This window comes from Lucilia sericata, unplaced genomic scaffold (genome assembly GCF_015586225.1).
Source record: "Lucilia sericata isolate MDLA Ls3-8-SP2 unplaced genomic scaffold, ASM1558622v1 Contig000572F_arrow, whole genome shotgun sequence".
NCBI lineage: Eukaryota > Metazoa > Arthropoda > Insecta > Diptera > Calliphoridae > Lucilia > Lucilia sericata.
This window is the reverse complement of record NW_023994580.1, coordinates 18,322-32,263: the sequence shown is the minus strand read 5'-3', so window position 1 is coordinate 32,263 and position 13,942 is coordinate 18,322. Positions and strand designations below refer to the sequence as shown.

Genomic DNA, 13,942 nt, shown 5'->3' with positions numbered 1-13,942 from the left:
TACAATTTTAATCAATTCCACTACAGGGATTGATCGATTTTATTAAGTTCATCAAACTGTTGGTAACATTTAGGGCTTTAATTTAAATTTCTTTCTAATTTTATCTAAATTTATAGAAAATGAATGGAAACTAAAGCTAAATATACATGACGTTTAGTATCTTATGATCGAAGTTATTAAGTTCATCAAACTGTTGGTAACATTTAGGGCTTTAATTTAAATTTCTTTCTAATTTTATCTAAATTTATAGAAAATTAATGGAAACTAAAGCCAAATATACGTGACATTAAGTATCTTATGATCTGCTGAAATCTAGGCAAATCATCACAACTGTACCGACGACTTCATCGTCTCTGAACGCCGAAATTACATCAACCAAAGAAAGCAGACAGGCACGATTTTAGATAATTCACTGATCGTATCTTCAATGATCTTCCAACTCGCTCCAATATATACCAAGCGAAGAGCAAAATCTGTGAAACTGTCATCACAGCAGCTGCTCGCTTTTTGTATTTGCTAGTCTCCCAGCAGAGGCAGCGGGACTATCTTGTGATGACATCCGAAGTATTAACCCGACAACAAAAGTATTGTACAGTTATACTACGATATCGCCAAGTTAGTAAATGAAGACAAACGGAATAAATGGTTAAATCATATGAAAAACTGCAACTTGAGCACTGGAGTTGGTAAGTTGTGATCTAAAGATTAGTATTTCTCCTACCCGAGGAAGAAGGATAACAGGATCACGATTAAGTTTACAGATACCACCATTCGAGAGAGAGGTAGTCAAAGCGAAACGAAGAGATGCTCGCAAACTTCACAACCTTGCAGTATCGACATTTCACAACCCTAAAAAGGATAGAAATATTCCTTTGGATAAAACAGGGAAGATCACTACAAAAGAACAATCCAACACCTGTCGCTAAAATGGTTGAGGCTCTTCTCTTCCCCATTATGGATTCCGTAAAATGCTCAGTGCCACGCAGTATTAACTGCTCAGATCTGTGTGAGATCTGATCTGAAATCAGCAGAGACCTTGTAATAGAACACTCCTAGTAAAGCTGGAAATGTTAAAGGATGTTCCAGGACATCCTGTAGTCGACCATGCTCAACAATATGAAGAGATGAATAAAAAATTATCTAAGTGGTCGTCAGTCGTTCGTTGAGTTTAGAGACAAATGCTCAAAAACTTGCAGAGTAGCTTAATTCCTAGGCTTAGATCCAGGCCTTGGACTCCAACACAGAATCCTCGGTTTGACATTGTATATTTTTAGCTGTTTGAATCGATCACTGGAAGTTAAACTTTCAGAATATACGGTCAGACATGAAAACATAATATTCCATCATGACAACGCTTGGCCATATCATGGAATAACTGTTAAAAAGTATTTAGATAGAATTCGTTGGAAAACTGGAATGATTTGACCTAGTGTCGAACCACAGAATATATCTTATCTGGTGGCTAAAGTGTTTGCATCGAATTTATGTAAAGGGGCAGCGATGATCAGAGAGTAAATATCTCAAGTACTCGAGCAAATTGCAACCTACGTGTTCTTTGCAAGGCACAAGATGCGACGTCTCTAGCTCACCCTGCGGTTGAAAAAGTACAGTATTATAATTTATGGAACTTAGCACTAATAAGATTAATATGATCGATCTACGCAGATCATTACAAACAATGACAATGCCGATTATAAAGTAACTATACACTGTATTTGTTTACACTTTAATAAATAAATAGTAAACAATTTTTAAACGAAAAAAAACACATTTACTTTTATGGTAGTAAAATATTTAATGCTGTTGGTTTCTTCACTAAGATTAGTCATATTAAACGGTAGTTAAATGGTTAACACATTTGTTTCTCCTTTTGGTTACACCGGCAACTTATGGCAAGTATTTGTCAAGTTTAAGATCGATTAAAGGCAATTGTAGTATTATATACGTTTAAATAAGTTGTCACGTAGTTAAATTAAATATTTAGTGGGAAATATCGTTTAAATTAAAAATTCAATGAAAGTCTTTATAGAAATATGTTTATTACTTTTGCCTTATATGAGAAATTGATTCATGAGAATATTGAAATTAGTTGAAAAAAAGTAAATTTTACTAATTTAACAAAATTAATTTTTAAAGTAAAGGGTTTATATGCTGCAGTTTTGCCAATTATGTCAATTTGTACTCACACCCTTACTTTAAAATAATTTTTAGGAGCGTGTGAGCATAACAATGATTAATTTACATATACATAAGACTAAGGGTGGGTTTCTTATTATTCAGCTTAACATAGCTTAACTTGCTGTTAGATTAAACACGATAGAACGATAGTTTAATCAAGGTTTTAACTAAGATTTTTGATCATCCTTTTCGGAAAACCCTGCTGGCGGGATTGTATCCCATCATAAAGATGGAACTTAATAGAGGTCACTGCTCACGCTCTTTTAATAAATAAATGAGGACAAACGGAATAAATGTTAGATCATTTGTAAAACAGCAACTTGAGTTCTGGAATTGGTAAGTTGTGGTCTAGAGATAGGTATTTCTCCAACCCGACTAAGAAGGAAGACAGTGTCACGATTAAGTTTGCATCTGCTATTCTCCCAGCAGAGGCAGATAGACTAGCAGATGAGCGCGATGACATCCGAAGTTCCAACCCCGACAACACAAGCATTGTCCAGCTATACCACTATATCGGCAGCTTAATAAATAAATAAAGACAAGTGGAATAAATATTAGATCATTTGAAAAACAGCAACTTGAGCTCTGGAATTGTTAAGTTGTGGTCTAGAGATAGGTATTTCTTCAACACGACGAAGAAGGAAGACGTTGTCACGATTAAGTTTGCATCTGCTACTCTCCCAACAGAGGCAGCTAGACTAGCAGATGAGGGCGATGACATCCGTAATACCAACCCCAAGTATTGTCCAGCTATACCACTATGTCGGCAGGTTGATAAATAAATAAGGACAAGCGGAATAAATGTTAGATCATTTGAAAAACAGCAACTTGAGCTTTGGAATTGGTAAGTTGTGGTCTAGAGATAGGTATTTCTCCAACCCGACGAAGAAGGAACACAGTGTCACGATTAAGTTTGCATCTGCTACTCTCCCAACAGAGGCAGCTAGACTAGCAGATGAGGGCGATGACATCCGTAATACCAACCCCAAGTATTGCCCAGCTATACCACTATATCGGCAGGTTGATAAATAAATAAGGACAAGCAGAATAACTGTTAGATCATTTGAAAAACAGCAACTTGAGCTCTGGAATTGGTAAGTTGTGTTCTAGAGTTCGGTGTTTCTCCAACCCGACAAAGAAAAGTTTGCATCTGCTATTCTCTCAACAGAGGCAGCTAGACTAGCAGATGAGGGCGATGACATCCGTAATGCCAACCCGAACAACCAAAGTGTTGTCCAGCTATACACTATAAATAAGGACAAGCGGAAAGATCATTTGAAAAACCGCAACTCGAGCTCTGGAATAGGTATGTTGTGGTCTAGAGATCGGTATTTCTCCAACCCACCGAAGAATAAGTCGGATGACCATTTGAAGGGAAAAGAGAGTGGCAAATTGAAACGAAAAGATGTTCGCAAACTTCACAACATCCCGATACCTAAAACAGGGAAGATCGCAACAAAGGGTCAGAAATCAATAAAAGATATTCTATTCCGAATATCCTTTTTATTGATTTCTGTAGATTCTGTCACAATGAAAGACCCTTCTTTATAAGAGTTAAATAATACTAACATAGATAGTTTTTTTAGAAGATCTTTCTAGCATTTATATTAATGAGATCAATTCATGAATCGGGTTGGTTTGATTCTCAACAAGATGTCCTATGGGAATGATCGAAAGTAAAACAAAGAGACCAATTTATGAACTCAAGCTTAACATATTAAAACAAGTGTACAGTTACAGAATATATATACAAATTAGAGAAGGATTTTAAGAATTTAATTGTATCTGTCGGATAAGAGAAACTTTAAGGTAATAGTTAATATAAAGATATTTTTATGTACGAAACATTACGGAACGTCTTTTCTCACATTTCGAACATTCTGATTAAGGTTTGATGTCTTCCAAATTGTTTTCATTTTAATTAAATAATTAAGACAAAAGAATAAGATCTTCTTCTGAATCATTAAAATCAATTTGGTCAATTTAGACCCTCGAATACATTATAAGGGTTAAAATAAATTGTATTATTTAAGGTTTAAATGGAAACTAACTAGAGACCCCAAAACCAAAACTAAAAAAGACACAACGGTGTTTTAATTTATGCATGATACGAGTATATGATTTTAATTTCAAATGTATGCTTCTCAAATTTATATCTAAATTCATACCAACCACAACCAACCTTTATTTGAAAAAAGACTGTTCTACAAGAACAATGCATAATTATTTAAGCTACGAAGGTCTTCTCAATTAACTTGTTGTAAACAATTGTAGTTTTTTTTTTTTTGGATAAATTTCAGCTTCCAAATTGTTACATACAATAAAAAACAAGTCTAGCTGTTTAAAATAAGGGAAATAAAAAATTTACTTTTAAACATTATAAAGTAAAAAAAAACTAATTGTGTTATTTTTAATAAACAAACACAGACACGAGAAAAATTTACTCGAAAATTCATTTTATAAATGAGAAGATATGACCAACAAATGAGTAAGTGACGTAGGTACTAAAAACGCCGCAAAAAATAAAACAAAATGATGATGAGATCACCCAAAAATAAAATAAAATTGCTCAAAAAAGCAAAAAAAAAAGTAAATAAGTCATTAGTATTTAAGTTTATAGATTGAATATTATTAAAGAAAATTAAAACAAATATTTACCACGCCAAAAATGACCATAAAACTGTTAAACAAATAAATTTGTGTGAATAAACTGTTTATTACAAATTTGTATTTATTTTGTTGTGATATGAAAATTACCATTAAAGGTAAATCTTCCTACTAGAGTTAAGCTTAAAGAAGATGTTACTAAATTAGTTTAAAATTAGAGACAGCTTTAATTGTTTCAATTAATTAGTAGTATTTTATAAATAGCTTTTAGAATAATGTGGCATTTGTTTAAAAATTTTGAAGCCAAAGATCTTATTCATCATCGTTTATCAAGTCGACAAAGTAACTTTTCGGGAACTGTGTCACTGTGGTACAGGAATGGCAAAATTATAAATACAAAATATGCCCGTATTGGATTGTAAGAAAGATTTAACCGAATACTCTCCACCAGGGTACTCGGGAATAGTGGACTTTATAAGGAAGGTAGTTAACTTGACGAACGCAAAACCATTCGACGATCCTGTAAGGTCCCAAGAGGCATTATTAACCCTTTCCGTGGTATTCGACATTACAATAGACTCTGTTTTTAAGCATTTTTTGGGTATAATATTTAACTTTAGTTTTAATTTTTTTCTTTTAGATGAAAATGAAGACTTTATTATATTTATAATTGAGATTTTGAAAGATCTTCCGTATTTTAAAAGTATTTAAAATTCAGATTTTAAGAAATTGTCACTTATGACTACTTTTTAAAAAGTGCTTTTTAACAACGTTTAAAAAACAGCTTCATTTAATGGCCAAAAAAATTGTATTTTAGGAAATCGGACTATGCAGATTTAAATAATATTGTATTGAAAGAAGTTTAAGAAGACATTTTACAAAAAAAAATTAATAAAAAATATTGGTGGTACTTTTTGGAGACTGTTTTTCGAATGTCGAATATATTCGACATTTAACTTTGACCTTCTATAACTCACTAGGGAAAACTCAAATTCAAAAAATATTATTTTTCCCGGATTCAGCATACTCAATTATCTTAAATATAAGTTTTCAAGTTTTTTTCTAGACATAAATTATTTTTGACCCTGAAAGGGTTAAACAGTGGGCAAAACCACACAAGATTCTACGATCCCACGACAATTGGATCTTCGCTCCAGAACGACCCGAGTTATTCTTGGCCAAATATCGTCAACCCAGCGAAAGCTGTATCAACCAAAAGTTTTTTCATCAGGAAAGAACTATCGGCCACAGTCGAACTGTTACAACAACAAAGATCCTATGGGGTACCCTGTAGAAAGTTGAACTATTGCAGATTCAGACGAATGTAAAGCATGTGGAGAGGACAGTGAAACTTTGCAGCAATTTCTTTGCAATTGTCAGGCTTTTGTCGAAATTTTATTAATATCTTGGAAACACTAATTGGAAAATTCTTAGGAATTACATACAGGAAACTAAAGTTCTGAAAATCGGACGATAATACCTTCATTGTTGGTTTTAACTAACAAACATTTTCTATGAAAATGTGCGCTTAACAGTCCCGATAGTGGCCTAATACATCCAAAGATCAACTAACCTAACCGTAGTATAGACTAGACAAGAATAGTCAATTGTCTAATTTAAAGTCTACTCTATGAATGTCTTGGGACTAATATACGCTCTATTCTATAGACTAGCACTATAGACTAGTCTATTCTGTATAGTAGTATATTGCCTAGTTTATAGTCCATAGGGAGGTAATAGACTGTGTAGAATATGAACTAATCTATTTACTTAATGGACTTGTTTATTGACTGACTAATCTATGGGCTAGTACAAACTGTTAATTTTGAAAGTCTTATGAATCCATCTTCCTATTTCTATTGAATCATTTAACATTCAAAATATTTTATTTAAAAAACATAACAGTACATATATTGATTAGTTTACTGACAGGTTTACGGACTAATGAACTTGGTTTGAGATAATTGTTGGTGGTTTTTACATTTCTTTCAATGTAAAAGCCACCATCAATCCTTCCACACCTCTTGGAGCCGTCAGTGTAAACATTTGTTAGATGAGTGGGATTCAGTTACAGAATTCCTCTCAGGCATCCAGACTTAATAGCGTTAATCGAGAGAGGCTCTCGTTGAGCATTCTCGTTATTAATCGAGAATGCTCAACCAGCCCACATGCATTTAGTCTGATTGCAAAATTAAGGGAAAGTTGAATCGCCAGGTCAGCTGGTACCTGGTCGTCTTCAGTGCTCCCGCAATGATTCTTATGTGCGTTCAATGGCTGCAGTGAGAAGCGCTTTGCATTGCCTGCAATATGGGCTTAACCTGGGCTATGAAAATCCAGTTGATACCTTTGAGGATAATACCCAAGTTGGTACCAATCGCTTTCCTATTCTGAATATTAATGTTCCAGGACAGTGCAGTATAAAAAGAAAAATCAGTCGAAATTGTTCTTTTATACTATTATGTTTGATTTTTTGATACTAAATCCACTATATTTTCAACTTAACAGACATAGCGATAAAATATTTTTAATTTCTTTAATAAAACAAAATAAAAACTTACCTTTTTTAAATATAAACTGCTTTAATTTCAAAAACAAATTAACGTTTCTTTTTTCCACTTAAGCGTATGTTAAAGAAGCCAAAATGTCTGTTACAATTATTGTTCTATTACTGTTAACTTTAACAGCAAATGTTTCCTGTAAAATGGACCAAAAAAACAAGAATATTGTCAATAGGGTGGGTGGCTGTAGTTTTTCCAGCAAAACAAACAAAAAAAAAAAAAACAACACACAAGAGATGTAAAAAGATGAAAATTTTAATAGTTTATGCACAGAGAGGGTAGTTGAACTTTTATCGATTTGAGTAAAAATTATATATAATTTTCGGTAAATTTTAGTTGGTATAACAACATGTAAACAGGCTTTATCTATTATTTAGTTTTTTTAAGTTAAATATATTAAATATTTTTAAAAAATAATTAGTTTTTTTAATGTTTTTATATAAAACAAGGTTTTAAAATAAACGTTAATTTTGACAAAAAAAATAATAAATTTGTAAGTATAAAAAAATGTGTTTCTTGTAAAAACAGGGAGTTTTCAATACAATTTTCTTTCCAAACATATATTTTACACATGAAAGAATTAATTTAATTTTTTCTAGTTAGAAAATGTTAAAATTATTAATAAAAATGAAAATCCTTTCAAGCGTAAAATATTTTTTTTCTTTCTATATTATTCATTTCATCATTCTATGCACAAAACAACACTCACGAGCTTTGAGATTTTTGTTTAATGTTTAATTTGTTTCTTCTTTTATATTTAGATATACAATATATTTTTATTATTTATAGCGGAGCTTAAAATTGTGACAACACCCGGAACGTTTGGTTAGCACGTAACAACTGAATTGTATATTGAGCGTACTCGTGCGCATTTGCTATATTAAAACATCCAAATTGTATTACAGTTTGGCCAATAAAAACTACTACTACAACGGGCTTTTTTTCTTGAAGGGGCTCTTATTTTGTACATATCAGTTTTGTTTAATACACATTTTGCTTTTTAGTTTTATTTTCTTTTTTCTTTTGTTACGTCGTTTAAGTATGATGCATGCTCCCACCGGTAAATGTATTGTTTAGTTTTTATTAAACGCTACCAATTATAGGGGGGTATATACGATTTGTCACAATAGAAAGTCTAAAAACCATTATTAATAAAGGAAGTATTACTAGTCAATAGACTGGACCATAGACTAGGCTATAATCTAGTATATAGTTTAGTGCATAGTCTGGTGTATAATCTAATGTATAGTATAGTCTAGTCTATAGTCTAGTCTATAGTCTAGTCTATAGTCTAGTCTATAGTCTAGTCTATAGTCTAGTCTATAGTCTAGTCTATAGTCTAGTCTATAGTCTAGTCTATAGTCTAGTCTATAGTCTAGTCTATAGTCTAGTCTATAGTCTAGTCTATAGTCTAGTCTATAGTCTAGTCTATAGTCTAGTCTATAGTCTAGTCTATAGTCTAGTCTATAGTCTAGTCTATAGTCTAGTCTATAGTCTAGTCTATAGTCTAGTCTATAGTCTAGTCTATAGTCTAGTCTATAGTCTAGTCTATAGTCTAGTCTATAGTCTAGTCTATAGTCTAGTCTATAGTCTAGTCTATAGTCTAGTCTATAGTCTAGTCTATAGTCTAGTCTATAGTCTAGTCTAGTCTAGTCTATAGTCTAGTCTATAGTCTAGTCTATAGTCTAGTCTATAGTCTAGTCTATAGTCTAGTCTATAGCTAGTCTATAGTCTAGTCTAGTCTAGTCTATAGTCTAGTCTATAGTCTAGTCTATAGTCTAGTCTATAGTCTAGTCTATAGTCTAGTCTATAGTCTAGTCTATAGTCTAGTCTATAGTCTAGTCTATAGTCTAGTCTATAGTCTAGTCTATAGTCTAGTCTATAGTCTAGTCTATAGTCTAGTCTATAGTCTAGTCAGTCTAGTCTATAGGTCCTAGTCCTATAGTCTAGTCTATAGTCTAGTCAAGGTGGTCTATAGTCTAGTCTATAGTCTAGTCTATAGTCTAGCCTTATAGTCCTAGTCCTATAGTCTAGTCTATAGTCTAGTCTATAGTTCTAGTCTATAGTCCTAGTCTATAGTCCCTAGTCTATAGTCCTAGTCTATAGTCTATTCTATAGTCTAGTCTATAGTCTATATCTAGTATTATATTCCTAGTCTATATTCTAGTCTATATTCTAGTCTATATTCTAGTCTATAGTCTAGTCTTATTCAGTCTATATTCTAGTCTATATTCTAGTCTATATTCTAGTCTATATCTTAGTCTATATTCTAGTCTATAGTCTAGTCTATAGTCCTAGTCTATCGTCTAGTTCTATAGTCTAGTCTAGTCTATGGTCTAGTCTATAGTCTATGGTCTAGTCTATAGTCTAGTCTCTAGTATAGGTCTATAGTCTAGTCTATAGTCTAGTCTATAGTCTAGTCTATAGTCTAGTCTATAGTCTAGTCTATAGTCTAGTCTATAGTCTAGTCTATAGTCTAGTCTATAGTCTAGTCTATAGTCTAGTCTAGTCTAGTCTATAGTTAAAATTGAGTAACGCAGTTTGAAAACAAGGTCGAATCAGTAAAATTGAAGTCTGCACTTGTGTAACCGGGAGAAATTGAATTAAAAAGATGTTGGTCGTTACAAATATCAGAAAATTTATAACACCTTCGGCGCTATCGTAATGTAGAATGTAATGAACATTATTTTTCCGCCACTTGAGTACGATGTTTTTTAATTCGTTTCAGTCTTTAAAAAAAATTCCTTTCCCCCTTTATCTTTTGTACAATGTTTGTCTTATATGTAATGAGCTGTATGTGATTGTAATACAAAACAACAAATATTAACGTTGGTGGCTTTCATGAATTACAATTTACATTATTATTCTAGATAGAATTGTTGCCCCCCTCCAACTTATTTTTTAAATTTACACAACATTTCTGTATGTTAATATTCCCGCCAAGTTTCTTATGATTATTATTTAGCTTACCTTTATTTTATTATATTTCTCTAAATACACTTTATTATAACTTGAGGTAAAACTAAATTTCTAAATTAAACACTAAATTACAAAATTTGCTAAAATTTCAACAACTGTGTGGGAATTTTTGTGTACAACTATTTTTTTTCTTTTTTGTTTTCTTCCTATTTCTCACTACTCCAATCAGCTGTCTAATTTTTTCCTCTTACTAGATAAAAGCAATGTTGCCACAGTTTACAGTTTTCTAACCTAAATTCTTTAAAAATAACCGAATTTTTAATAAAAAATAACTAGAAAGAAAAGGTATAAAAATAAGTAAAAAACTGTTATATTCACATGTATTACTATTATAGCCTTTACTTTAAATGCTGTATGTAAAATACCGACCTACGGATAGTCATTATATGTTACACAAATTAGATATTGGTGTGTGAGCTATATTTGACCCTAGCCCTTTAAAAAATGACTTTATTCTTCTATAAAATACAAGCAGAAAGCGGCATCCACTGGCCTATTTCTCTGTTAGTAAAAGAAATATCTAAACCTAAAGTTTTCCATTTACACATACACGAAATCTAGTACTTATGAGATTTCGAGTCAAATCTAGTTGATTTTAACTAGATTTCCCATACAAAACAGAATACTTCGTAAGTAGATTTCGTTAAAATCTACTCAAAATCTAATAGTTTTTAGTGATACAACTCTGTTTTTTCCTAAATAATACTAAAACATACGACGCTACACAAGAAAAACGAGAAAAACAAAACAAACAAAAAAATTAAAATGTCAACAAAATTTTAATAAATTGAAAAACATGAATGAAAAATGCCAAAAATAGTAATTGTAAACGGTCTAGAGATTTTGAATGGGGTATTTGTAAGGTGTAATTGATTAAAATATAAAATATCAGAAAAATTTGTAAATAAAAGAAACCCTAAAATGGCAACAATTGATAAAAGTCAAAAAAGTGTTGGCAATTAAGTGTCGGAAACAAGCGATTTCAATGGCAATTTACTAGTAAAATTTCTAGCGATTTAATACATATGTGTATATTTTTCCATAATTAAATTAAAAATATTTGTATTAAAAACATTTACATTCAACAATAACACAGTATAACAAAAATCACAAATCATCAGCGGTAAATAGACTGCTGCCGAGGGTTAAATTTTGCATCGAAAGCCAGGGTTGCATTGTACCGGAAATTGCGAAGAGGTTGTATTGAGTTAATTGTAGTTGTTATTTACAAGTGTTTTCAAAATGTTTAATGTATCTAGGAAAGCCTAAGGAAAAGTTGGGTATCAGTCCAGGAATTGCCTTTTTATGTATTAGGATTACAGGTTTATTACAATGGTCTCATGGAGATGCAATTGGCGGTATCTAAATCTGGTTCTATAGGAAATTACTTTTTAGTGCGAGTCTACGGCTCTGCTGATGCTATATTGTCATCTTTGATTTCTTTGGTCACATAAACCATTATTAACTTTATGAATCCGAAGTTAGTCACATTTTTCCTTGCAAAATTCCCCAAATCAACTATCAATAACATTAATTTTTTACTAGGTAAATGAATACTTTAGTGGAATTAAAATTGGATTTTTATAAATTACCTTACCATATCTTCCAATTCCTCTTTTTTAAAACGGTAAAATATTTTATTAGGTTTCATTTTTCATTTAAGTATTGTTTTATAATTGTTTTATACATAATTCAAAAATATCCGTTATATTTAAAATTTAATTTAAAATATTTCTTTCATTCAATTTGCAATAAATAGAAAAAATTTAAATTAATTCAATTTATTCCACAAAAAAAAAAATATCTTATTTATTAATTGCGTACAAGGCCAAAATATAGTTTTGCAAATTTTAAAACGAATTAAAAAAGTAGGTGAATTAGTTTTAAACAGAATTCATTCTTTCGTGGACAATTTTTTTGTAGATTGAAGTTTGTTTTATATTTTCAAGGAGCACAGAAAATAATGCCTGTTCAATAACAAAAACTTGTTACAAATTATCACAATTTGTTTTTGTATTTCAATACAAATTTTAAATATTTTTAAGAAAATTAGTAAGAACTTTTAGTACTGAACAGACCTAATATCTTTTTAATTTAATTGTTCCTATGAGACGAAGAAAAATCCATAAGGAACGAATTATATTAGGAATCTATGGAATATGAATACATATTGCAAATATTTAAAGTCGAAGTAAAATTTGAGTTGCGCATTAAAAATAAATATTTAAATATAATCCGCATTTTGTAAGCTTTGATTTAAGGCATAATATTCAAAGATCTAAAATATTACATGATCACATGACCAGAAAACCTATTTGAAACAATAAGATAATTCTTTTTAATGAATCGTCCAATTCATGAGCACATATTTCGATAAACTTAATCAGATAAACTAAAACACTCTGCACTCCCACTTCCGTTTGTTTACCTTTTAATAAACACATAAGAAAGCAACCACCACTATGTATAAATTCCTTTTTTTGTCAAATTAGGTTTTTCTTTTTTATTGATCCATGAAATAAAAAAAAAAGAATGGATTCCACAAAACAGGAATTATCTCTTTTCAGCTAGAACGTGAACTTAAACTCTAATTTCTACGGCTGTAGTTGTTGGTAGAGGTTTGAGTCAATTGGAGACCACGAATGTTGTGGAAGTCCAAGAGCTTCAACATCTCCTTGGTGTCAGGATCAATTTCAATGATATCTTGTTCCAAAGCAGAGACGGCAGGAACGTAGTTATCACGACGTTCACGTTCTTCTTCTTGCAATTTAATGGAGATACCACGAACTTGGGAGTGGCGGAGACGGCCCATTAAATGTGTAACATAACTAAAAAGATAATAAACAATTAGCCCATAAATTCATTTGGAATGAATGAAGTATAAAACTTACCCGGCAATCTTGTTTCTCAAGGGCTTGGTGGGGATGATAGCGACTTCTTCGCAGATACGCTTGTTGGTATGGAAATCCAAAGTCAAGCGGGTGTAGTATTTTTCAATGATGACCTTAGCGGCCTTCTTGACTGTCTTGGTTCTAACACGACCCTGTTCATTTTTAAATTATCCAAATCATTCAATTGTGTTGGAGTTTAGTGTAGAGCAGCAAGCAAAATGGAGAGAACAATAGAAAAATAAAAACATTAGTATCATTTTTAACACTTGCTTTGTTTTTGCAATTCTTTCGATATTTTCACAGAAATTTCAATAAATCTTTATGCGTTAAACACTTTTGTACTTATTTTTTATTAATTTTATTAGAAATTTTCACAGATGTTATTGAATTTTCACGATTTTTAATAAAAATTTGACAATCGGACACCTACCATGGCGGACGATTTTACCGGAAAAGAACAGCTAGATGTTGTGTTTCATCGAATGTCATTGTGACAGTTTTGACAGCGAGTTTTCAGCACATTCAGCATTTGTATATGTGAATGACAAAGATGTGTTTAGTTTTCATTAAGTTGATACAGTAGTGGCTGAAATGAAAGTCTACATTTACATTTACTTCAAGTTTTCTCTCTTCAAAGAATTCAAAGAAAAAAGTGCTACAAACACGAGATACGAAAAATACATTGCTGTTGGACAGACCAGAATATGCTAGGTAATCAAACATATGTAT

At 31.5% G+C, this 13,942-nt stretch overlaps 2 protein-coding genes across 6 annotated transcripts in view; both read right to left on the bottom strand.

Annotated features, from left to right (window-relative positions):
• LOC119606319 (alpha-tubulin N-acetyltransferase 1) overlaps positions 1-10,469 on the bottom strand; it is a 59,141-nt gene extending 48,672 nt beyond the window's left edge. The window contains exons 1-2 of one of the 5 annotated variants that reach the window (XM_037959764.1): positions 10,314-10,469; positions 7,344-7,479 (exon numbers count right to left, since the gene is read on the bottom strand). The gene's annotated coding sequence lies outside the window, so the exon portion shown is untranslated. Of the gene's footprint in view, positions 1-7,343; positions 7,480-8,052; positions 8,301-10,313 lie in introns of those variants that run through there. The other 4 variants (XM_037959765.1, XM_037959763.1, XM_037959769.1 and 1 more) reach the window with 4 other exon arrangements.
• A 2,324-nt stretch (positions 10,470-12,793) lies between these two features.
• LOC119606330 (40S ribosomal protein S17) lies at positions 12,794-13,727 on the bottom strand. The gene is made up of 3 exons (XM_037959784.1): positions 13,644-13,727; positions 13,214-13,365; positions 12,794-13,150 (listed from the first exon to the last, which is right to left on the bottom strand). Exons 1-3 carry the CDS (start codon positions 13,644-13,646, stop codon positions 12,910-12,912), a joined length of 396 nt encoding a protein of 131 aa, XP_037815712.1. The 5' UTR covers positions 13,647-13,727; the 3' UTR covers positions 12,794-12,909.
• Positions 13,728-13,942: the final 215 nt, after the last annotated feature.